The 26,728-nt window shown below is 43.4% G+C and overlaps 1 protein-coding gene across 2 annotated transcripts in view; it reads right to left on the reverse strand.

The window, feature by feature from the left end:
• Positions 1-1,769: 1,769 nt before the first annotated feature.
• Positions 1,770-26,728, reverse strand: part of SPTBN1 (spectrin beta, non-erythrocytic 1) — a 197,311-nt gene continuing 172,352 nt past the window's right edge. For both annotated transcript variants that reach the window (XM_073672298.1, XM_073672300.1), the window contains 11 exons: positions 24,079-24,453; positions 22,725-22,969; positions 22,397-22,535; positions 21,940-22,024; positions 21,612-21,808; positions 19,896-20,008; positions 19,756-19,822; positions 11,628-11,866; positions 5,378-5,551; positions 4,842-4,884; positions 1,770-3,254 (listed from right to left, as the gene is read on the reverse strand). In XM_073672298.1, coding sequence (XP_073528399.1) covers positions 3,039-3,254; positions 4,842-4,884; positions 5,378-5,551; positions 11,628-11,866; positions 19,756-19,822; positions 19,896-20,008; positions 21,612-21,808; positions 21,940-22,024; positions 22,397-22,535; positions 22,725-22,969; positions 24,079-24,453 — 1,893 coding nt within the window. In that variant the 3' untranslated portion in view covers positions 1,770-3,038. The remainder of the gene's footprint in view (positions 3,255-4,841; positions 4,885-5,377; positions 5,552-11,627; positions 11,867-19,755; positions 19,823-19,895; positions 20,009-21,611; positions 21,809-21,939; positions 22,025-22,396; positions 22,536-22,724; positions 22,970-24,078; positions 24,454-26,728) is intronic.

Raw genomic sequence — 26,728 nt, forward strand, 5'->3', positions numbered from 1 at the left:
AACTTACCTGTAAAATCCTTTTCAGCGAAGGAAGGAAGGGAGACACAGATTCTCTACTTCGTGGGTAGGCGGAGCCCCATAGGATAGTCACCTCAGATTGGAAACAGACGACCGGCCCCTCCAGTATATAGGCTCCTCCTACTCCCATGTTCATCAGTCTTTTTATCTGAGGTCTCAGAGGATAGTCGCTGCTTCGGCAGCTCCTCAGAAGAGTTGTTATTTTATATCCAGCTAGTCCTGGACCCCCCGTAGTCTAGAGGTCTCTGGGGGTCTCGGCGCTGCTGAGACCCCTGACCCTCCCCTGGCAGCTCTGTGTACCCCTTGAGGAGGTTCCCACTTATGCCTGCCGGCCCCGGGGGACACAGGGCGCTCCCTGGCGGAGGCGCACACCACACATCTGAGAGGGTCCCTGCGTGCTCCGCTATAGGAGGGAGCAAAGGGCCATGGCGCCACACATCCCTGTGGCGTTCAGCCGGGTAAGTGCTCTTTGGTCTAAAGAGTATCTTTGACGGCTACGGCAAGTGTACTGCCTGTGTGTTTCTTGTCTATTTCAGATGCTGCCTTGACTGGGGAGCAGAGACGGAGGCCAGTAATTTTTATTTTTATTTGCGCATGCTTTTTCGTTTTTTTCTTCCTGCCTTCATTGAGGCAGGAAGCTCCCTGTATTGGCGCGCGTTTTCTTGCTTTTTTTGACTTGCTTCCTGCCTTCATAGAGGTAGGAAGTTTTCTGCCCTCATTTTTGTTGTTTGAATAAGGCGGGGGGCATGGCCTAGCGTGGGCGTGGCTTAGTGTCTCCTGGCTTCCTGCCGTCATTACTTAGGCAGGAAGCGCTTGGTTGAGCGTGCGCTGGCCTGCTTCTCCCTCCAGCGTCCAGCGGCGCCTCCTGCTCTCTGCTCCCCGTCCGTCCACACACTTAGGAGGAGCGGTCGCCGCAGTACCAGTGAGTCCCCTCTGCCTCTGGCAGGGGATCTTTGTCAGTGCTGTCTCTCCAGGCTACCTATTAGGAGTCCTTATTTTATTCTTATTTATACAGGTTTTGGACACAGCAGGAGCAGAATACAATGCTCAAAATTGTCCCTGCTGGTGCTGATCACAGCACCGGCAGGGGACAATGATGAGGGCAGCATTCAGCACCGAGTGCTAGGGAACAGCGCTAACTGTACCGCTGATTTCCAGGCGCCGGTACGGGTGATACTGATGCGGCACACGGTTGCCACACGTATCATACACACAGACATGGATATCTCCGGTACTGTTTTTTCCAGTACCGGAAATATCCGGATGTGTGAAAGAACCCTAAGACTGGGCGCAGTTCATAGACAAAGTAGACTGGCATGTATCTGCTTGTGGGACAGGAGTCCAGCAAGACCATACTTTTCTACAGGTTGTGTGAAATGACAGGCACTCTTTCAGGTCCACCACGGCACAGTGGTTTCATCTCTCATATCAGAAGCATTTGATCATCCTCGACTGTGTTCTGTTTGTTATACATGGCATTTCAGATCTTTCCAGTTTACCAGGTCTGTTGAGCTCATTAAGGAAAACCACAATAAAATACAAAAAGCTTCCTTAAATGAGACAAGTGCCCAAACACTACCAAGCCACGCCTGTATACACACATGAACACACAGTTATCTGATCACACATTTAAGTATCCGAGAAAAAAAAAATTGATTTATTAATTTTCCTTGTGCTAAAAATAACAATTAACACTGCACCGGAGCCTAAAGTATAGCAAGCAATGAAAGAAACCAACATTTTCCAGTATCTGTCATTTTTAAAAGCATTTAATGACATAGCATATATTTAACAGATAGGGCAAAATTCTAGAGCAAGGGTTGAGCAACCCTCAGCAATCTGACCATTACTCAACTGCACCTCCAAACGTCACAGGCAGGCGGAGAGCATGGTGGAGGCCGGAGTTCAGCAATGGCCACAAGTGCACGGCGCCACCCGAACTCTAAAAGGTACAGTTCCATTCAACTGAAAGCCAGTTCCAGGAATACAGGCCCAGTCATTGGGAGGATATCATTCCTAATAAAGGTCATTCTGATTGTGCAGTAAAATGTCAATTCTCATTACAATAGTTACAGTGACAGAGAAATGCACACTATGTATCAAATAGCAAAATAATGTAGCAAAATTATAACACAGTGCTGTAGCCGACAAGCAAGTAATCAATTGAGTAACATTACTTTTTTGTTCCAGTAAATGCTTCGTTTCACTTGTACATTTAACATCAAGGATTCCTTTAAAGGGTTTATTATACATCTAGTTATAGTTTGTACTAGAATTAAATCAGAAACATACAATATAGTGTATTTCAGCAAAAAAAAAAAAAAAAAAGGAAAAATATATAAACAAAAAACAGAAAAGTTGTAAAATTACAGGAGTATTTAAAACTGCTAATCCTTTCCTTAAACACCAACATTCGGAGAATACACACGTGACGCTTGAAAGCTGTGTTGTGTTAATAAGTAGGTGCCCAATCAATCTACTGGCAAAAGAAGAAAAAGAAAGTGTCTGCACTCGGCTACCACATATTCGGATTCTCTCAAAAACTCCATGCTAGCTCTTGTGGGAATGGTAGTGAACAATGGGTCTGAACTTTATACATCTGTCGGTGATGTGAACAATCACATTAATAATCAGGAGTTAAAGCACCGCTGCCTTGCATATCTTATCAATATTAGTAAGGTTGGGTTGTTGTCAAGACAGCCTCACAAAATTGAGGACGAGTTTAAATATCGAGGTTTATTCTACAATGCCTTTGGGAAATAATAGTAAAAAAAATGGTCCTCTCTCTAATCCAGATGCCCAATGCCCCTCAAACTTTTGTGTGCCTCCATATTTTTATTTAGCATACTATAAATAATTTTTTTTTGTAATTTTTTTTTCTTTTTTTTAATCTTGTCGGGGAACATTAGGCACGGAGTAATGTATTGGTTCTGAGCTTGCATGCTGACATTTCACTGAAAGAAAAAAAAATGTAATAGAAGTGCGGTGATTTGATTTTTTCGTTTGTTTTAGGCTGTAGTTCACTTCTTTTTTCCAAAGAGGCTGAATCTCTTCTCCTTGTCCTTCTCTTTGTCTTTCTCCCGCTTGCCAGGGCTGGACTCTGTGGTAACCGTTACGCTGGCTGGCAGAGTTTGGGCCCGGCTGGACGCTGGAGTGCTCTGTGTGCTCAGAGACACCTCTGTTTTATCGGCTGTGATTGCGTTTGTGATCGCCTGGATCCATGCGTTCATTTCCTCCTGCAGGAGAAATTACAGGTTACATGTCGGCAAGTATTTGGTTCATTTTGACAAGCAAATAATCAAGGAAGAAATCAAGGAATCAGAATTGGCAGGAACAGGTGTTCTGACTTTACACACACCTGATGAACAAACAAAAGAGCGTTCATTGTGTGATGATTTTTAAAGGGAATCTGTCAGCAGTTTTTGTCATGTAATCTGAGAGCAGTATGATGCAGGGGCTGAGAGCCCAATACGTGACCCGTCACAGGAATCAGGCTTTGTGTTTCTGTTTCAATAAAACCAGTCTTTTATTGAACCACCATAGGACTAACTGGTATGTGCCTGTTGGTTCAACCCCACCCCCAGCATTGATTAGCAGCTTCTGCCTATGCACAGTGTACATAAAAAGCTGCCAATCAGTGGTGTGGCGGGGTTATACACAGAACGGCATTTGAGATCTGCAGCAGAAAAGACTGATTTTATCAAAACTGCTGCACCCAGTAAACAGTGATATCTCACTGGAATCAGGGTCTCTACCTCTACATGATGCTGCTGTCCGATTACACAGCAAAAACCTGCTGATGGATTCCATTTAAAATGGCTTTAAAAAAAAAATTATTGTTCTCAGCAGCAAATTATCATGTTATCATACAGAGAACATTGTATAGGCACAGAACCATCTCATTAGTGATCGTTGTGTGTGCATTGAACGTTCATGAACCTGTGTGACCAGGCCATTAAACCACCGTAGACCAGAAGTTGTAGAACAGCACGGATCGCGCCGTGTAATCCCAGCATTGGTGGCTGACACTTTTTTGATTTCGGTACTAAAGACAGAGGCACTGTACAAAGCTGTGTAATGTGTAGCTCCACTGCTAGGGAGATTTTCTGCTATTTACTTAAAAGTGACCGCAGACAATATAAGATAATACTGGGTGGAGAAGGTGAAAGGATTTCCTATATAACTTGCAGTGTATCACAGACAGCTCATCCGCACAACGTGGTCAGAATACAGAGATGTACTGGGAGGCACCTGAAGAGAAGAACGGCGGTGATGGAGGCGGTGTGCGGATATCAGTAAGCATTTACAGTCATGGACACACATTTGCCATTTTTGGCCCTGGGCAGGATCTAGAGATTCCTATAGATTGTGTTATGAATCTAAAAATGGTCTCTACAGCATTGCACCCGACACATCACAATGGCCGTGGAGCTTTGGGCTTCAGGTCTGTAACGTCATGTGGTCATCTCACTATAGAATATTGAGCGTGTGTAATACATCTGTATCCTATACACACGATCTATGCATAGAATTATTATTGTCAGTTAAGAGCAAGATGTGCAGAATCCAAAGGGAGGAGCAGCACCATTAAAACCAATCCTACATGACTTACATTGCACTTATAGTAAAGGCAGTGCACAGCACATTAGTCAAATATGACACTGGTTGAATAAAGCCATTTTTTTTTCTCACAAAGCAAAACAGAAAAAAAACCATTTCCATAAAATTCAAGCCCTGTTTCTAAGGGTTCTGCATTATGGCTGCATATTCTGGAATAAACATGCATTAACTGCTAATTAACAATGGAATACAGGAGAACTTACATCATCTTTGGCTTGGAAGAGGTACTCATTACCATCATTCAATCTGTAGAAGTGAAACAGAAGATGAATGAATGACGCATATGCAATTAATATTTACATTAATGTACACTAGTCCCATCCCAAGCACAATGGTAGAAATGTATTATATGTATCATATATCGGACCACATGTATTACCCCTCCGGGCCAAGTAGGAGGTCACCTTATAGCCACAGAAACAACAGAAGTGACGGCCACAATGGAGAGTGCACGGGGCAGGCAGAATACAGTGAAAGAACTGCAAAATCTTCAACATAGCCCTCAAGTATCACAAGTCTATAGTAGCAAAGGTCTTCTCCCATCTAGGCTCCAGCGCCCAGGTGCAACTCCAACCCCTGCATCCAATATAGTTACACCCCTGCTCACATGAAAATGAGAGGAACCAGTCCTAGTCTACACCGTATTGTGCCATACTAATCAATTATCTTTTACATTTACAAGGTTTCAAATAAATTGAGAAGATTGGACCCTAAAGATAGCAGAGCTCAGTCCACTTACTTCAGTTTGAACACATGTTTTTTCTTCTTGTAGTCAGTGGCTACTTCACAGAGGGCTTCCTTCAGATTCACCGGGATCTCATTGTGGTAGGTGATACCAGATGCTGCAGTCTTGGAGTCTTTATAAAATCCAATTTCTTGGTTATTTATCACACAGTATACATTGTGCCAAGACCTAAATAAAAGAAGGAACGCATCAGTTATCAGCCGACCCAAAGCTTGGTGACCGTGTGAAAGAAGCGTGAAGATGATGATGCATTCGGTAGTTTCAAGACCAGGTTCACATCATGTTTTCAGACGTGTCAGAGCCATAGACTTGTTATTAAATGGAGTCCAAAACATGCAACTAGAGGCTTTTTTTCTGCTCTAATTAGCAAGGTCTCACGAAAATTTGCAAGATGACGCTGTGCAGAGAAGATCACGCTATGTGCTGCGGAGTGACCTAGCACCAGGAACTTTTGGTCCAGCTGCCTGGTGGCAACTTTTAACAGTAAGTTGATAATTTGCATACCATGAGTGCGTAAATAGCATGGTATGCAAATATTTTTTTAATTATATTTAGAACATTTATTTTTTTTCATCACTGATATAATAAATAGGAGGGGGGAAATTTCAGAACAACTATTCAATAAAAGACAGTAGTGAATTACAATCAGGTTAATGGAGTGAAACAACTGTTGCGGAGTTAATCGGGCCCTGAAGAATATTTACATTCAGAGAATACAGGCTACATTATTGGAATCAGTGTTTTGCGGACTTTGCTTTAAAAACAATTGAGTTTCTATTACTTGCTGCCTAAAAGTATTTTAAGGTTAACTTATTTATAAATTTATTGATCAGCCTTGGCAAAATGATGCATCTTAGTAATATACTTCATTCTTCTCAAACACCATACTAAAAAAGGATTTTGGGTACTCACCGTAAAATCCCTTTCTCGTAGCCTTTACTGGGGGGGACACAGGTAACCATGGGTGTGTGCTGCTGTCGCTAGGTGGCTGACACTAGGCATATAAAAAGTTAGCTCCTCCTCAGCAGGGTACACCCACCGTCTGGAACGACGCTAATCAGTTAGTCAGAAAGCAGTAGGAGAAGCAACAAGAAAAACTCAAACTTCAAACACGTGAGAAAACCAAGCACGAACATGAACCTAGGGCGGGAGCTGTGTCCCCCAATGAAGGCTCCGAGAAATGGATTTTACGGTGAGTACCCAAAATCCTCTTTTCTCTATCACTTCATTGGGGGACACCGGTAACTATGGGACGTCCAAAAGCAGTCCCAAGGGTGGGAAGCAGAAGAGACATGCCCAAATCACGTAGGGTGACTGGCAATTGCCGTTTGCAGGACCTTCCTGCCCAGACGCACATCGGCAGAGACATAGATATGCACCCTGTAAAATTTGGAAAAAGGTATAAACGGAGGACCAGGTGGTGGCGGCCTTGCAGAGGTGGGTTGCAGAGGCCCCCACAATGTGGGTGGACTGGGCCCTCACTCCCGGTGGGGGCGGTCTTCCCTTGACACGATATGCCTCTAGTATGGCAGAGCTGATCCAAAGAGCGATAAGTGGCTCTGGAGGCAGGAAGTCCTCTGTGATGACTCTCTGGAATAACGAACAAGGAGTTGGAGCATCTTAAGGATGCTGTTCTTGAGAGATACAAACACAGGGCCCTAAAAAGATCCAACTTGTGCAGGAACAATTCCCGCGGGTGAGATGGGGGAAGGACAGAACAACGATATCTTTGTTAAGGTGGAAGGGAGACACTGCCTTGGGGAGGAAGGAAGGAACCTGTTGCAGGACCGCCTTGTCCTGTTATAGGTTAAGGAAGGGAGAATGGCCTGAGAGGGCTGCCAACTCCGAGATCCCCCTGATAGAAGTGATTGCAATAAGGAAGGAAATCTTCCAGGAAAGCAGAGAGGTCGATGTCTCGAAGGGGGGTCCTTGGACAACGGTGAGGACAATATTGAGGTACCACAGGTCAACAGGAGGCTGATATGAAGGCACCCAATGTGTGACTCCCTGTAGAAAGGTTTTGACCCAAGACCGGGAGGCCAGGTTCTTTTGGAACAGGATTGAGAAAGAGAGAGAGAGAGTGGAAACCTAACCCTTGAGGAAACGGAGGGATAATATCCATTCTAGACCAGACTGTAGGAAAGCCAGGAGGGATGGAAGAGAGAATGACATGGGCAGAATCTGATTGGTTTTGCACAAGTGAAAGAAAACATTCCATGTGAGACGGTAAATGCAAGAAGACAACTGCTTTCTGACTTTGAGAATGGTCTGAATGACGAATAGAAAACTCTTCTCTTCAAGACTGTGGCTTCAACAGCTATACCGTTTAAGTCTGGTGGAAGATGGGACCCTGGATGAGGAAGTCTGGGCGATCCGGAAGATTCCACGGGACGTTTGCAAAGAGGTTGACCACTTCTGCGCAACCAAGCCCTTTTGGGCCAGTTTGGCACCACGAGAATGACTGGTACTCCTTCCGCCTTGATCTTCTCGACAAGTCTGGAGATCAGGGGTAGAGATGGAAATAAATCAGGAAGGTTGAACTGGGACCAAGGAAAGATCAGGGCAGCATATCAGATCGTGGGACCTGGACACGAAAAGAGAGAACACGTTGGTCATCCTGGAAGCCATCAGGTAGACATCAAATGTGCTCCACCTTTGGCAGATTTGGTTGAACACTGCTGGGTTCAAGGACCACTCGCCACAGGAAAGGCACTTGTGACTTAGGAAGTCGGAGGCCCAGTTCTACATGCAGGGATTGTGTACTGCTGAGCTTGCCGGAACCCACTGCTCGGCCCATGACAGTATTGTTAAGACTTCTAACAATACCGCCTTGCTCCGCTTTCTGTCCTGATAGTTGATGTATGCCACAGCCGTGGCCTTGTTGGAATGAATTCGAACCGGTGACCCACTAGCAGGTCCTGCCAGTGAAGGAGAGAGGTATATGGCTCTGAGTTCCAGAATGTTGATGGGGAGAGAGGATTCCCAGAAGTTCCTGTGGCCTTGGAAACTGGCAGATGGGCAGCACGGTGGCTCAGTGGGGTCCTGGGCTCAAAAGCCACCATGGACAACATCTGCAAGGAGTTTGTATATTCTCCCTGTGTTAGCGTAGGTTTCCTCCCACACTCCAAAGACATACTGATGGGGAATCTAGATTGTGAGCCTCAATGGGGACAGCGATTATGATGTATGTAAAGCGCTGTGGAATATGCTGGCGCTATATAAAAATAAGGATTATTATCCATCGTGACAATCTGCCAGTGTAGCGGAAGGAATGATCTTCCATTCCAAATGGAAGGAGAAAGGTGCCACCAGGCTAGAGACTCTCTCACGCTAAGGGGAAGTAAAAGATAGACTCTGGCCCGTGTGGTATTGGGCAGGGATCAGAGAGGACTTCGTTCGGTTGACGAGCCAGCCTAGGAGGGAAAGTTATCAAGAGTAATCTAAAGGCTCTCGCAGAATTTCAGGTAGGACGGGACTTTGATCAGAAGATAGTCTAGATAGGGAATGATAAGAATCCCTTCGGGGCATAGAATGGCCATGACAGCCGCCATGACCTTGGTGAAAACCCTGCGGGCCGAGGCCAAGGCAAAAGGAAGAGTCTTGAATTGGTAGTAGGAACAAAGCGGAGGAATCTCTGGTGGGACGTGAAGATGGGTATCTTCGATGTCCACTGAACAGAGGAATTCAACTGGTGAAGTCCCAGGTGCGCAGGAGATCTCATGTGCTGGAGGAAGAACTGGAACTGTAGCTGGAGATGTGCATGGACTGCAGACAGCCTGCGGGAAATGGCACCAGCGGGGAGAAGAGTGGGCGGAGACCAGAAAGAGCGAACAGTGAGCCTGCGCTGGATAAATACCAAGGGACTCTGAGATTGGGTGAAAAAGGCACGGGGATGTCCCCCGACTGATAGGCTGGGGCACAGTGCGGAACGTGGCTCGACAGAGAAGTAGGCTTCGGCAGAAGCAGGGGACTAAATTAGATAGCAATGCCAAATGTGTGGGTCAGGATTTAAAGGGACAGGAGCACTATCTGGTGTAACTCCTGGAACTGCTATACTCCTGTTATTTTTGACACCCGCTGATCCCTGAGGGATTTTTTTCCTTTTTATTGGATTAAGCACCCCTGGTATTCCTCTTCTGGAGCTCAGCCACGAATAGAGCCCGGGGAAGGAAGGATGCCTACCTGACGTGGTCCAGATTCCTTCCCCAGAGTATAGAAGATGGCATCAGGAGCCCCAGGTGAGGGGATCACTGGAAGTGGGTCAGTCTTCCTACCGGTGCTGTCTCATTATGGTGGGTAAGCGGGCTGGAGCAGGGTGGCAAGGACCATCCACCAGGGCATGCTTGAAGTTTAAGGCTGTGCACACGATGCGGATTTGTTGCGTTTTTTGGTGCGGAAATGCAGCATAAACGCATTGCTCATCTTATCCCTTGACATTTTGCAAGTTCTGTGAACATGGTCAGGATTTTTTCTGTGCGGATTTTAGGTGTGGAAAAAACGCAGCATGACCATTTCTCGTGCGTTTCCGCATGCGGATTTGCCTATACAATGCATTGGAAAAAAGCATGTCAAATCAGCAAGTAAAAAACGCTTCAAAAACCCGTGCAAAATCCGCATGCGTTTTTTTCTGCCAAAGACATGCAGAAATGCTCCGGAAAATTTCTGCATCGTGGGCACATAGCCTTAGGGAGGTAGGGTCCTGCCTGGCAGACCAGTACAAGTATGATGTGAATCAGACCACACTGTTCTCTCGGTCTCTTAAGCGGGAAGACCGAGTGAGCAGTTACACTCTGTTGCTCGATGATAGAAGAATCTGAAAAACAAAGGGAAATGATTAATAAAACACAACAAATGAACCTAAGGTAGAGACGGGTCTGAGTGCAGCTCCGTGTCTGCCTCCTACTGACACGAAGCGAAAATCGATTAGCTTAGTGCCAGTTGGTGGGTGTACCCTGCTAAGGATGAGCTAACTTTATTTATGCCTAGTGTCAGTCTCCTAGTGACCATCGCATACACCCCAAGGTTACCTGTGGCCCCCAATGAAGCGATAGAGAAATGCTGTTTTATCTGCCTATTTCATGCTCTTTTACAAGCTGCTTTGAATGGTTGTTCTAGTGAGAATTCGTACTCAAATAGTATGTACAAATAATGTGTGTCTGAGCATGGGAGGAGAGGAACAGAGAAGCTCACACGGAGTGGGTTTGTATATATTGTTGAAGAGCAATTCAAAAGCAGCCACTAAATGAGCATTAACAAGGAAGTTAAAACAGCACTTTCATCATTGTGGTTGAGAGAGAAGGAAGCAAAATAAGATAATGGGAGTATATTACAAAGATTCATAACTTTGCAAAGGCTGCTCAATAATTAAAAACAAAAAAGTTTCAATTAATCTTTAAAGATCAAAACTGCTATAAAGTAAATCCCTGTGATTATAAAGCACTACTCCAGCATCTTTTTTTCCCATTTCAGTGCTGGAGTGGTGCTACTAACATAAGGTCCCTGTACCTAATATTATATTGCCACCCACAGTCTTCAGCTGGTCATGTACCGCCATCTCATGACTGCAACTTCTGACTGACCGGAAGTTGGAGGTAACGGTCACAAGCGCTCAATTCAAGTCTATAAAGCCAGCATGCATTGAAAAGTGACCACCGGCATGCTCCATGAAACACTGGCACGATCCAGCAGGTCACAAACTGCTGGAGACCGACTGGAACGGTGCAGATAAAAGGTGAAGACTGTGGATGGCAAGTATGAGAGTAGCAGGGAACTTAAAATTGGTAGCACCACTCCAGCACTGGAAGAAAAAAAAATCTGAAGTGGTACTTTAAGGTCCAACATTATGTGCTGATTATTTTTTCAAGTCCCAAAACTTCAAATGCAGACAAAGATTTAAAGATAACATGTTGCCATTCTGCAGCCACAACTAGAGGAAGCCTAGGGGCATACCGTATTCCCGAGTTCCATGAATTACAGCATGTATTACACTGCCCCTAGTGGTAGCTGTAGGCAGCCACAAACTAATTTTTAAAATGAATGTTTATGCAGGGAATTTGCATCTCAGAAAAGCAAGGATATAGTATATCAATCAGCTCAGAATTTTTAACCCAGTTTGATAAAAAAGAAGGTATATGCAAAGGTGTAAGGATGGACCAGACCCTTGTAGTATGATTTTGCAGACTTGTATATTAAAGGAATAAAACACAAAGTAATTTTTCTTTGAAAACGTCCCATTGCAATATACCTGCTGGAAGCTTTCTTATTATGTGCTTCCCATTCATGTTTGCGATGCAATAAACCTTCAAACTGAGAGGAAGGAATGTCCTGCGTCTTGGCTGGTAGCGTGGAGGCGGTTTGCGACTGCATGCCCGATTTTGATTTACGGTCTGCAGTGGGCGACGGGATCGGACTAGATTCTTTTGAACTTGACCTCTGCTCTGTGGATCCATTAACCATTTCATTGTTTTCAGCATTTTCTGCCATCTGAAAACATAAAAGAATGGCATAAATATAGGACAAACCAGCATGGCTCAAGATGGTCACCTATAGACTATTCAGTACGGCTGTACAGTAACCATTTACTAATGGCTGCCGGCAGCTCACCTACAGAAAAAGGACTGAAGTACAGAAAATCAGCTCTTACACCAGTATAAATAAGCAGAAAATCAATTAGCTGTATCAATACGATTAGTAATATTTTATAGAGGTGGATAAACAGGGAGTGCAGACTGTGCATAACTGTACCTCAATCCTTTTTTGCCAGAATATAGGGTAAAGCCATCAGTTACAGAATCGCCGGCCATACGGCAGCCACCCTGTCCTGTCACCACACGATAGATGGGGATTCATAACGGGTCAGTTCTGGTAAGCATTGTCAGAAACGTACTGGGCAATGGCCTGGTTTCTGAAAATACTTCTATTTTACCAGCGGTAAAACAATCAGAAGACATGCAAAGATTAAAGTGAAATTACACCATGCATTTCCAATTCCATCATCCTGGTTAGCTTGGATTTTCAGAAGAGCAGACAGGAAATTAGGAGTTGTGAGATACAAGTTGTTTGGTAACCAGAGTTATTGCATTGGTTATCATTAAAGTAAATTGGATCGGAGTTAAGAATGGACGACAGAAACCACCACAGTCACTCAACACCACACGACTATTTACCCCCAAAACAAAGACAGAACCAAGGCCTTGCCCATCGAGTGCTTTGCAGTTCTGGTGGTTCGCCGCTCGCTGTGACCCGGGATGGCCTACACAGCCAAGTTCTCCAGGAGCTGACTGGTCAAGCTGAAGTCGTCTCCAGGAGCCGTTCAATAACAATGGATTCCTAGTATCTTTTATCTAAGGATAGGACTCACACCCTGACATTCGCTTTGCTATTATGTTGCTATTTAGTATCACTGAAGCAGCTGGAAGAGTGAGATTAGCAAGTTATGGAAGCTCAGTGCTACTTACTATTTAGTACACACAACGCCAGTCCCTTTTTTTTTTTACGGCAATTATATAATGAAGCGAAGTGCCGCAGCTTTATCATAGCATGGCCGAAGAGATTAATGGCAGGTGCTCTATGCTGAGAACGGTCTATGATAAATTCTCTCACTCACTGTGTTTAATATATATTTGTTTTTGGTGGAAAGTTTTACATGGGAAGGGTGAGGTGACTGCTTATAGATCCCTATACTCATGGTAACAGAGCATAATAAAAACCTTTGGTTTAACAAGGGGGATGAGCAGAGTACAACTCCCCCAAAAGCTGTTGATTTTGCTGGGGGCAGCCATGGCTAGACAGGCACTTCCCACGCAGCAGAAAAACAAAAATGTAGCACTGTCCGTCAGAGGTATACAAGGATTTCCCAATGGAACAAAATGTCTCTGATGCCACTGTACTGATCAAATATAACTATACATTTCCAAAAATGTTCCTAACAAGATTTGCAATGCAAGTATGACTATTTTATACAATGGCAAAGAATCTTAATTTGTCAAATGTGAGATTTAATCTTTTATTAAAAAAAAAATATATAAACCAAACCGTTTTAAACACCCCCCGACTTCCCTTAATAATGAGTTAATTAAGGGTTTCCCTGCTAGAGTTGGTGCAGATGGATTTGCATGCGAGTACGGCCTTTTACCTGCGGCTCTTGATTAGCTGAGCTGGTGCGACATCATCGTGGTGGTATGAAAGCGCGCCATGGCGGTTAATCGAAAGAGCTGCAGATGCACCAGTACTCCGTCTTCCGTCCAGGAGTCACAGACCACTGTCGTCACCGATGAAATGGGAAGTGAAAATAAATTCGCACCAACTCTAGTTCTCTCAGTCGGGGAAATTAAGTTTTGCAGATGTCCAATGGAATCAAAGTGTTTTGTCGAATGCACCAGGTCATCTAGATCAAGAACTGCTCTTTAGGCCATGGCCCCACTATCTGTATTTGGTCAGTATTTTTTCTCAGTAGTGGGAGCCAAAACCAGGAGTGGGTGATAAATGCAGAATTGGTGACTTGTTTCTATTATACCTTTTCTCTGATTGCTCCTCACCTGGTTTTGTCTCCCAAACCTGAGAAAATACTGACAGAATACTGACCAAATACTGATAGTGGGGCTGTGGCCTTATAGTAGCTCTCTTCTCTTGCCATTAGAAAAATCCTATCCTCTGTCTATTAGTTCTAACAGGACAGGAGTAAAGACAGTTCCTTTAATTAGTTACAGCATGGGGTACATACTGTTGCCTACAGTCAGGCAAGAGCGTTACTGTTGCCCCAATTTTATCAAGGGTTGTCTTGTGAAATTGTGGGTAAACTGAATTAACGGATGTTCCTCCATAGACCATAAGAGACAGGTTTTGTTATCACACTATAGGCGTCTACACTACTAAATCCAGGAGATAAGTGAAAAGCTTCTCTGATACATCACATGTATGACGCTCACTGTGCAGTGTAAAGAACACATTAATGCACAAAGCTCAGAGGCAGAAGACAATTTGAGCAACACAAAAAATGATCACAGATTAAAATAGAATGGTGCAAATCAGATTATTAGATTTCTATACATAAATGATAATTCTAGGAAAATCATAAAATTGAACTATCAATGGATAATGAAAAACTAAAATGATGGATTGTGAGAAACTAGAAACTATTTTTAATTGGTTTTGAGTAACCTTTTATAGTTTTAAGTCACTAGGAAATAGATTTAAAATTTTTAAGTATTTATGGCATCGGGAGCTAATGACATTGCAGATGCCTGCCAGGAAGAGTGCAGGATCAGCAGATATCACACCAGTTCATTGTGCACTCATCCTGACAGGCATCTGCCGACACAATGCTATCAGCATTACAGATTTCCTGATATGGAGCTGCACCAGAAAACCCTTTTAACTATTATTTTGTGATTGGTATGGCCATTATCAACACACATTTTGGTTGCAGCGGACTCCTGGATTTTTATTTTTTTTTCGTTTACTGGGAGAAAGCCAATTTGCAATCCTTTTTTCCTTGGAAGTATTCTTTAGCCTAGTTTCTCCACAAGCAGAAAAAGTATCTACTACGAGCTATAATACATAACAGGAATCTTACCCAGCTTACTTAACTGTTTTGGGGTCTTTATCGCGTCAGCACTGTCTACAGATGGGTTTCTATTGCTTTTGGAGCAAACTCTGACTTGACTGATATCCCCAGTTATGATGTTAATGGCAGGGCACTAACTTATATACCCTTTTCCACCCATGTAGTGTAACTTGGTTTGCAGACTCCCTAAGCTAGCTGGTAGTCTTCACAAGGAGATTCATTACTGCAAAAAAAACCTTAAAAGGGGTTGTCCACAACTCAGAAAACCCCTTCACAATTGTTACATTCCCCCATGTAAAATAAAAAGTTCCAGAAATGTCAGCACTGGGTCTCCCGTGATGTTTCAGTGACCGCTAGTGGGTCTCCCATGATGTTATGACATGTGAGCCCTGCAGCCAATCAGTGGCTGCTTCACTCACTTCCTTCGCATGCAACTGACATAAGGAGGAAGCAAGAGCCGCAGCGGCACAGGAGGTTTTTATTTTACACTCAGAAATATAGCAATTGAGAAGGTGTTTGTCTGAGTAGTGAAAAACCCCTTTAACCATTAGGAATGAACTGATAGACTGTCCAGGGGAAAAAAAAAAAAAAAAAGAGTCTAGCAGCGACTGTACAAATAAAGTAACCAAGCATCTGCTTAAAGGGACTGTCAGCACAGAATGACTTTACAAAACTCAGTACAGGCGCTCGGTCCACCCTTGGTGTGGCCAAAAAGTTACATGCATCTTCCCATCTATCCCCTCCCTCTATTTTGATTGACAGCTCAGGCTTCATAAAGCCAGAGAAGGGCAGAGATAGAGGCAAAACAGGTAGGTGGGAAAATGCACTGAGGCTTTTGGCCACACCAAGGGTACACCAAGCTCCTGTATTTGGTTTGAACAATCATTCTTTGGTGACTTGAGGGGGTACATGAAAGCAGAAATATTTTTAACCACAGAGTAGACCTTGGCATTTGGAACTACTGATAATATTAGTAGTTCCACATCTATAGTCATAAATAGGTTGCATGAGGTTTGCACCACTCAACTTATCCACAGTCTGTTCTTGGTATTGCAGTGTGGCCCCCATCCACCTGAATGCAGCCTAAGTGAAGGGAGCGGAGCTGTAATACTAGATTTTTAATCCCACAGAAATGGTGGGCATAAAGGGAAAAAAAAATCAGCAGGTGGATTTTTCTAGTCTCGTATAACCTCTAACACTATGTGCACATTTCTTGCTTATTACACAACTTGACTAGTGGCAGTATGAATATACATGGCCTCTGAATCGGACAATAAGCACTAAATAATAACAGGTGAAGTGTTTTAATATCCTTATTTCTATAAAAAATTAAATAATTGCAACAACTGGCTGGTAAGAAAGCGGCATTAATCTGGTGTATGTAAGCGCCAATAATCCGCACGTGGACTACGGAAGCTGACACTCTTACAACGTTACTCCTACACACTGAACATATACGGACCACGTGGATATATCAGTCGCTTTCCACTGAAGCATTAAACATGGAACAGCGGAGCTAAGAACGGAAGCTCGCGGAACAGAAATGGACACAAACGTGCTGAACATGTAGAAATGAACAAGCAAATGAACTTTAATGGGCACATGCGTGTACGGCATGCTGACAAACAAGAAAACAGCGGTTACGGTGACATTGACTCCAGGTGGTAGTTAGTCCTGTGACCTGGTCAGTGACGCGTGATGTACGTGAATCATTAGTGACATGCATGGCGTGCTTCACTGTATCCAGATGCACAAAGCTATGCTCCATTTGATTGATATGTTGGAGTCTCTGCACCATTTTATTGACTTTTCTGGTAAAATATAGCTCAAGAATAAGGTTAAATAGATTTAAATATAATAGTCATATGTTTAGATAAGAAAATACATTAAATCATCGCATTAGTATCGTGAATTCAGAACTGCTGCCTACATCACAGTGGGGCGGCCATGTGCGACTTCAGGACCACCGTCAATGAGGAAAAGGTATACGAGTACAAGATAATTCAGAGGCGCAACATTCAGAAGGGCGCTCAGCTTGTTAAAGGGTTTTTCCAGTTTCAAAAAAACCCATGGCCCCAGGTACAGTTTCTTAAAAAACAAAAAGTGCCTTACTCATCCTCCCCAGGTACAGCGCTGGCTCTCCACTTCTGTTCTGGCATATGTTACTGTCGACAACGCTGCAGCCAACCAGTGAGCGTGTAGACAGCATGAGAAGCTGAGTTTACTGACTGGCTGCAGAGCCGTCGATGTGAAATCAGCGCTGCAGACAATAGCCGACACATGGAGCATCAGCAGTGATTCAGCACTGCACCCGGGAGGATGAGTAAAATACAAGGTTTTTTTGGGGTTTTTTTTTTCAAAGAAGCTCCTCCTGGGGACAGGGATTTTCTTAAACCGGTTAACCCTTTGAGTCACTAGATCAGATGAATCTACAACATGGCTGCCTCCACTGTGTGCAGTTATCTTAAGGCGGTGGTCTAAGATTAGAAATCGAGAAAAAGTTGTTTTTTTTGGTCCCAGAAACAGCGCCATTCGTATCTGCGTGCATAGCAATGAGCTGCAGTACCAGTCATAGCCCATAGACTGGAGTGGCGCGATTTCTGGGGGAAAAAAAAGACTAATTTTGGATAATCCGTTTAACAAATTGCATTCATGTAGTCATGTATAAATGAATCGTATATAAAATCAGCAATAATTAATAATAAACGGTAGAGAGACTCATTTTTCTAGGAGGAATAATACAGAGAATGAATTGTGAACAGAAATAAGAAGCGACTTGCAGTTTTCCTGACAAAAACAAATAGAATATGCTCAGTGAAAAGAAGAATTGGTGAAATACATTTGTTATGTGATTGTAATCCTGATGTTGGTGATTAGAAAACAAAGCAAGATAAAAATGAATGGCTGGAGCTCGGATCTGAAGAGGGAAACATTCGGAGAATCAACTTCCATCCTTAAAAAGCAGAGCACAACTCTCGGCTGCTCCAGCTCTACTACATACAGTAACAGGCTCTCTCCGGTGGTCCTAATGGATTTACTAAATTAGTTGCAGTTTTCGTACACTGCAGAGAATTAGATCTAAATCCATATCGCAGATTCTGCATTTACATCTTCAAGGGGTTTTTCCCCCATCTTAAATATGATGGCATATCGCCAAGATCGGCATTCTCCATCACTGACCCCAGGAATGAAGGGCCGGCTTACCCCAGTAAGGAGGCTCGCACCCCCCCTCCCCACCAAGTGTGCATGGAACTGCGGAACGGCCCTATAGAATCAGAAGGGAACACAGCACTACGAGCGCTGCTTGATCTTTCAGGACTGGTGGTCCGATCCTGAACAGTGATAGCACATCCTAGAGATGTCATCCATTTAGAAGATGAAAAAAACCCTTTAAAGAAAAGTACTTACAAGATGGTTACAAAGGGTGAATGGTATGCACTAAAATCGTCACCGTCTTCATACAATGGTACAAGTAACATTTCCTTTAGGCTGTAAACCCCTAGCAAAGGCCAGAGTGGGAACAAAGGCACCAGGAGTCTCTGCGGCTCTGCAGCTCAATAAGGCACCATGTTACAAGGCATGAGATATCAGCTAGGGAAGAATATCTTTGTGTTTTGATGACACTATACATAGAATTTGACCAAAAAAAATAAAACAAAAATGAAACCTATGCTTAATATGATATTTCAGCCATACAGAGTGCAGTATGCACCCATACACTTCTTATACAGTCATGTGCATGAGGCCATATTAGGAGTCCACACACACCCTGCAGCTCAGTAATCCTAAACAACGTCTCAATGCTGCCATCTAGTGAACACCAACAGCATTACATCACCGACCACAGTACATTCCACATCAGCAGTGAAAAAAAGTCTACAAGTTAGGAAAAGCTATAAAGAAAATTCTACACTTGACTTAGCATTGATACATTAACATAACACATTTTATGAATGCTATAAAATCTGTAACAAGTCAAAATTTTGGACACTACTTAAATATCAATTCACTGATGGGAGCTGGTGAATGATTCCAAATCTGACTACTGGGGAAACTGCATTTCCACATGGTTACATCTCTGATAAGAGCCTGTGGTCTGTAGCCAAAGGACTGACTAATTGCCAAGTGGTAATGAAACCGAGGGGCATTCAGGCTGGAAGAGCACGGGATCAGTAACAGGAACAGACAATGACCGATACATAAGAGGCAAAATCTGCTGCACTAAATTCTGCTCAAGCAGGTTTTGGTTGCGCGATATAGACTCTTGCAGGAAAAAAAAAGTCCCAGACAAAACTATAGTTCAATCTCAAGGGATTGTTCGATACTAATACATTGTACTAATGGGCAGATGGTAATGCTAAAAGAAAAAAAATCCCCAAAACTCACAAACCGGACTCTCGTCACTCCTCCATTCTGCTGACTGGTTGCAGAAGTCGCCTTACAGCTCATCCAGAAAAAGCAGCCAGTGGGACGCTGGCAGCAGAACAGAGAAGAGGGGGGGTCCGTTAGGTGAATACTAATACAATATTCATTAGTATCAGACGACCCTTTTAATACGAATTCAAGAAAAATACATATGAAACATACATGTCACCTAGTACCTGCGATTAGTCAAGGCAAATAAAACTATATTAAATGTTATTGACAATACATCCCGGTGGGTTTGGGTCGAAAAGTACCAACGTTACTTGATTTTTTTTGGGGGGTAGACACAGAGGGTTTACAGTCCAGACCACTGCCTGTCATTGGCTGTTCTTCGGCTAATCAAGTTTTTGTAGCTTTGGTAGTTTTGGGAGCGGTAACTAACCCGTGGTGAATCTTGGTCGGATGGCAATCCGTTTTGGGAAATCTGTTCTCCTTCTTTAGTTCCATCCCTAAATTTAAAAAGTAAATGGTCAGAAGAACAAAATTTTACGCATGATCAGGGCGGGAGGGGACTAGACTTACCATTGTTGTGGTGAATCCCCTTCTTCTGAAACCTTAGGACTCATCTCAGGAGTGGGGGGCTGCCTCTTCCTCTCCTCTTCTTCCTGCAGACGACGGACTTCCAACAACTCCAACTAAAAGAGAATTCAGGGAGAATTACAACCGAGTAACACAGCGAGGTCATCAATGGGGCCTGACACCACATTTGATAAAGCAAGGATATCAAGCCATATTGATGCCGCTTTGCACCAATTCATGACTAGAAGGTCTATGCAGGACTAAGAAGAGAAATACATGCAGGGGGTTGGCCCACTCTCTGCCATTATTATGGTAATTCTGCCTTGACTTGAGCCCTGTAATCTCACGTGGTGGTCATAATGAGATCATCGTTGAAAATCATTTGAAATGAAATTAAAGAACCATTTTCTAGCTATGTATTAAAGATGTTGTCCACCACTTTTTCATTGCTGATCGGTCCTTAGTATAGGTCAACAATGTCTGATCGGCCGGGGTCTGACATCCGGCACCCCCGCCGATCAACTGTTACTGGTGTCGGCGGCCACCGGCTGGAAGTGCTCACTTGCGGAGCTTGCCATCTTCTGATAGTGGCTGCTGCAGGGTACTACACATCCTATTGATTTGAATAGGAGGTGGATGTGCAGTAGCAAGCCTTGGCCACTATCAGAAGACAACCAGCTCCGCAAGTGAGTACTTTCGGCCACCGCTAACAGCTGATCGGTGGGGGTAACGGGTGTCGGACTCAGGTCATCAATGTCTGATCAGCCGAACAATGAAAAAGCAGTGGACAACCTCTTTAAAAGGTTTTTCCACTTTCTAAAAAAGTGATCAGCAAACAATAAAAAAACCAAACAAAAAAACAACCACCAAACAGATCGCACTCTCCCAGGTCTAACTCCAGCTCTGCACCGCCACTCCGGTCTCTGCGTTTTTTTTGCTGCAGTGAATGCAGCACACATTATAGTTGCAGCCAATCACAGATCGGAAGCAGCGGTGATGTAGTTGTAGTTGTAGCTGTGACGTCACCACTGCAGTCAAAACACAAGAGACCTGAGCAGTGGTGGGGAACCAGTGCTGGACCGGGGGAGGGACAACAATGCAATTGTTTGGGGACCACTTTTTTTTTTTTAAGTGGAAAATCCCTTTAATACATATTTAGAATAAAATCCCTGACTATGGTCTCTCATGAACATTTAGGGTACATTTGCAAGTACAAATTTTCTGGTAAGAACTTGGCACAAACTTCATGTAATACATTTCAAAGAGTAAAATCCGGTGTGAAAATCCACACCACGTGTCAATTTCTGCAGAGTGGGGAGGTTTCATAAATTTATATTCAGTTTGCTACTACTGTAATATGCTGTGGACATTCCACACCAAATCCAGAAGGAAAACCCACTGTATATTTGTCCTGTGTGGAAATACCCCAAATGCATAATAAAAAGTCACAAAAAGTTAAGAATTCAAGTCATTTAACTCTATAAAGTGAATTAAAATGGGGCAAAATATTTAATGTCCAATGGACATTTTTTTCCAGAGAAATATTTGGTGCAGAACTAAGTTGAGCCATTAGCTAAAATGTCCATTATCTGATGAACCGGTACATGACTAACAACCAGCCCATCAGAAAAAGATTACTAATAAACTAGAAGTAGAACTGGCAGCGGGCACCCTTGTAAAACCACATAACCTGCGGGTAAGCAAACAAAAGGTGGCTACCGTAGTAAGTCTTTCCAAGGCTGAAAATCTTTCATCCCAAGTAGCCGCAGACTTCTCGAATGCTTCATGCCGTTTGATGAGTTTTTCCACTTCGTCGACGCTCTGGCCTATTTCACGACTTGACAGATATGGCTCCTGTCCCAATAACCAGGCCTCTGCAACGCTGGCATCTCTGGAAAACTGGTGCACCTCCAAAACTGAGAGAGACAGACAAGATGAACATTATGAACAAAAGTTCAAAATTAAAGGGATTTCTACTAAATAAGAAACAGTCCCATGGCTGCAAAATTTCCAGAATTACTGCCAAAGGTATTAGACGTCAACTTACTCAGTCTTAGCCATTCCCATCGGTCCTCCCACTTGTCAATCATTTCTTTCCTCTTCTCAGTCAGTTGCAGTAACTTTTCTTTTATCTGTTGTGAAAAAGACGTCATATCATCATGTAACGTATTCAGCTTAAAGGACCAAATCTAATCCCCCAGTTCGCTTTATTAACCAAGCGTCATCAATCACTTGCAGCCCTATTAGCCAATCAGATTCAGCCCCCAACATTTTTTTACCCATCGATAATTATAAATCTATATTGCCCAGGGATACAAAACAGCATTGAAGACTAAATACCACGGTGTTAGCAGTTTTAGGTCTCTGAAGTCGTATTAAACTGGGAAGTGCTTAGCACAGAGAAACCAGCAGCCGAGACCTTGCTCTAACAGGAGACTCCGTCTTTGCTGCAGCCAAGTACATGCAGATCTGCAATGCAGCTATAAATGATCCCGGCGCCTCACCTCTTCTGATGCATAGTGTTTTCTTGCCAGGAGAGACTTGCCCAGCTCGATGCATGTAGTAAAGCTGTCGTTTCGGGCATCAATCTCGGCTTTAATACCTTGGTGGTTATTCATTAGTAATTCTACTGAAGACACATCCCTGCAATGATAGCAGACAATGCGATATATTGTGGTGCAGAACAGTGAAGACTATCTGAATACACTGCCGAGCTGGTGATATAGTAACCCTTGACCAGTAATGGTCATTTCTCATAGACACAGGCTTGGTTTTCTAATGACTTGGTATACTGTGGTAAGAATGTAGCTTTTATCACTAAGGGTACAGTACCTTGGCTTCTCTTGGGCTTCAATCATGCGAATGACATCTTCCATCCAAAGCATAAGGTCACGGACCAAGCTGAAGAACCGGAATTTATCACCCGTGTCCACCAATCTGAGCCGCCGTCCCTCACACGCGTCCAGCAATGCCTTCCAGGCCTCCAGAACTTCACTCTCCCTCTTCTGGATGTCATCAGCTTTATCTCCTGCATAAGCAGCCTGCAGTCGTGTCGCATCTTCTTGCAGCTGCCTCACCTAAAAGTCAAAGGCAGAACCATAGTACAGCTCTGAATGTATCTGTGGGGGATCCAGGCTGTCCATGCAGTTCATGGTCAGCAATTCATTTTATTGGCTAACAAGAAATACTACACCTCCCCCCATGCATATAACAGCACAACCACTGCTGGAGCTATGAGTTGCCTGCCATAGCTTCAGAAGCCAAACTCATAGTGATCAGCTAATCACAGCCTTAAGGGGTTGTAGCTTGATGAGAAAATCTCTTCAGAGACTGATCAGCTTTCAGAAAACTTTTGACAAGTTATAGAGACATGTCAGAAGTTTAGGTGAGTGGGGGGCCGGGTACAGAGACCCTGCCATTCAAAAATATGAAGCACTCCGCTAAACACTGATCTCCTTCCAGATGCAAGACTGGATCATAGACTTTCTATTAAGCCCACCTTTAGTCTGGGAGGAGGGCAGCTGTAACCTGAGAGCTGTTACACCTGGGGGAAGAAAGGGGGTCTCAGGACCTCAACCTAAACCAATCAAAACTTCTGACAAGTGTCAAACAGGTCACAACTAAGTTGAAAAGTACGTACTATGTTTCCTTGAAAAAAATACCTACCCTGTAAATAATCCCTAGCCCATTATTTTACAGGATTTTTGGAGTTTACTTGAAATATAAGCTCTATTCCAAAAATAAGCCCTAGTTACCATCAGGGCCAGCGTGGTCACCAAAGGTTATTTTACGTCAGGAGTCTAGGAGAACTAGGCTACATGTTTACGTGTAGTGTGTGTAATGACAATTATATTTGAATAAATGTTGATTTTTTGTTCAAGAATAAGTGTGTAGATTGTTGTTCATGGAAAAAAAGTAAGCCATCCCCTGAAAATAAGCCATAACCCATCTAGCAAAAAATAATATTAGACATTAATTAAATGACCTGGCAGATGAACACTGCAACTCTCAAGTTCCCACAATGCATTGCTCTCTAATAAAACAAAAACTTTTAAAGTTTTCTTTAAGGTAATAATTAAATCCTTCAGCTACAGTAACTGGTAATTTCTAAGATGTCACTGAACAATTCGACACCAACATGAATCCTGCAATGTTTAGATGTGGGCAGATTTTTCAGAAACCATACCTGTGTGCCTAAGGCCTGGATGTCATGCTCGAAGGTTGTGTGCATTCTCTGTAGTGTTTCTACGGTGTTCTGATCCCTTCCCAGCTCCTCCGGGAGCTTCTTATGCTTATCTTGTATTCGACCAAAGATCTCTTTAGCATCGTGATAGAATTTATGCAGTTCGTATGAGGCAGCCAGTATCTGTGTCCTGGTGTCAATGAGTTCTAGCAGGTCTGCCCAGGCCTCATTGAGACCATCCTTCCATTCTGCTATAGTAGCAGCGTCAGAATGTCCTGAATTAATAAGATCATCCGCCATGTGATTGACAGTGTCCACCCTCTCCTGCCCGATGTGGCCCGTGTCACGTGCAAACTCCCTGAACCTTTCCTGTAACATCTGCAAGAAAAGAAAAACGTTTTTTGGGTTATAACCAGAAAGAGGAAATTGCACCAATGCAGCAAATATAATTGATAATAGTGAAATAAATGAATACGCCGAGCGCCACAACTGTATGAAACAGACTGAGCAGACACAAATATACAAAAGGTACATAGATAGTAGCAGAAGGTTTGTAGATTGTGAATACTAAAAGTATGCAGTTTTCTAATATACAGTCATGGCCAAAAGTATTGAGAATGAGACAAATAGTAATTTTTCCAAAGTTTACTGCTTCATTTTTTGTAATGGCAATTTGCATATACTCCTGAATGTCAAAGAGTGATCAGCTTAACAGCAATTACTGTACTTGCAAAGTCAATATTTGTCCAGAAAATGAACTTTAACCCCCAAAACACATTTCAACATCATTGCAGTCCTGCCTTAAAAGGAGCAGCTAACATCGTTTTAGTGATTGATCCATTAACACAGGTGTGGGTGTTGATGAGGACAGGGCTGGCGATCAATCAGTCATGATTAAGTAAGAATGACATCACTGGACACTTTAAAAGGAGGCTGGTTCTTGGTATCATTGTTTCTCTTCAGTTAACCATGGTTATCTCTAAAGAAACACGTGCAGCCATCATTGCACTGCACAAAAATGGCCTAACAGGGAAGAGTATCGCAGCTACAAAGATTGCACCTCAGTCAACAATCTATCGCATCATCAAGAACTTCAAGGAGAGAGCTTCCATTGTTGTCAAAAAGGCTCCAGGGCGCCCAAGAAAGACCAGCAAGCGCCAGGACCGTATCTTAAAACTGTTTCAGCTGCGGGATCGGACTACCAGCAGTGCCGAGCTTGCTCAGGAATGGCAGCAGGCTGGGGTGAGTGCTTCTGCACGCACTGTGAGGCGGAGACTCTTTGAGCAAGGGCTGGTTTCAAGGAGGGCAGCAAAGAAGCCACTTCTCTCCAGAAAAAACATCAGGGACCGACTGATATTCTGCAAAAGGTACAGGGAGTGGACTGCTGAGGACTGGGGCAAAGTCATTTTCTCTGATGAATCCCCTTTTCGATTGTTTGGGACATCTGGAAAACTGCTTATTCGGAGAAGAAGAGGAGTGCTACCACCAGTCTTGTCTCATGCCAACTGTAAAGCATCCTGAAACCATTCAAGTGTGGGGTTGCTTCTCAGCCAAGGGAATATGCTCACTCACAGTCTTGCCTAAAAACACAGCCATGAATAAAGAATGGTACCAGAATGTCCTCCAAGAACAACTTCTCCCAACCGTCCAAGAGCAGTTTGGCGCCCAACAATGCCTTTTCCAGTATGATGGAGCACCTTGCCATAAAGCAAAGGTGATAACTAAATGGCTCATGGAACGAAACAGAGATTTTGAGTCCATGGCCTGGAAACTCCCCAGATCTTAATCCCATTGAGAACTTGTGGTCAATCATCAAGAGACGGGTGGACAAACAAAAACCAACAAATTCTGGCAAAATGCAAGCATTGATTATGCAAGAATGGACTGCTATCAGTCAGGATTTGGTCCAAAAGTTGATTGAGAGCATGCCAGGGAGAATTACAGAGGTCTTGAAGAAGAAGGGGCAACACTGCAAATATTGACTTGCTGCATTAACTCATTCTAACTGTCAATATAACCTATTGGTACTCATAATATGACTGCAATTATATTTCTGTATGTGATATAAACATCAGACAAACACTAATAAAAACCAGAGGCCAGCAGATCATGTGAAAATATCATTTTGGTGTCATTCTCAAAACTTTTGGCCATGACTGTACTACTGGTATCAATTCTTCAATTTTATTAAAGGGGTACTTCGATATTGACAACCTATCCACATAAAATAGAAAAATAGATAGCTGTCGACTCAACATTGGATTGCTAGAACGTTGGGCCAAAAGCTCTGTCTTCCGACTCCTCCATATTCAGTACCACTCGCCCACGTGTTCTGTGCTCCTCAGAGCTGCTGCCAGGCTCCTCTGGGGGCAGTTCATCTCGGAGAAAAAATTAAAAAAAAAGATCGCTAGTCTGAAATTAGATATGCCAGAGTCTTATCTCCTTGATAATCTTCTGTCAGGGGACAGTCGGGAGGCCCCCCAAACACAGACGGCTGGCATCTCCTACCAGGATTGGCCAACTTTTGTCTAATGTGTATAGGAGTCTTTAGGAAAAAAATCAAAGACTGACAGTCACTTCCAAACAGAAAACAGGTGCAAGCTAAGAGTAGCAACCTCCATATAGAATTACCAAATAAAGTTGCACTCTGTAG

Source organism: Phyllobates terribilis, unplaced genomic scaffold, assembly GCF_046119375.1.
Source record: "Phyllobates terribilis strain yellow unplaced genomic scaffold, ASM4611937v1 Scaffold_3__8_contigs__length_932513732, whole genome shotgun sequence".
Taxonomy (NCBI): domain Eukaryota; kingdom Metazoa; phylum Chordata; class Amphibia; order Anura; family Dendrobatidae; genus Phyllobates; species Phyllobates terribilis.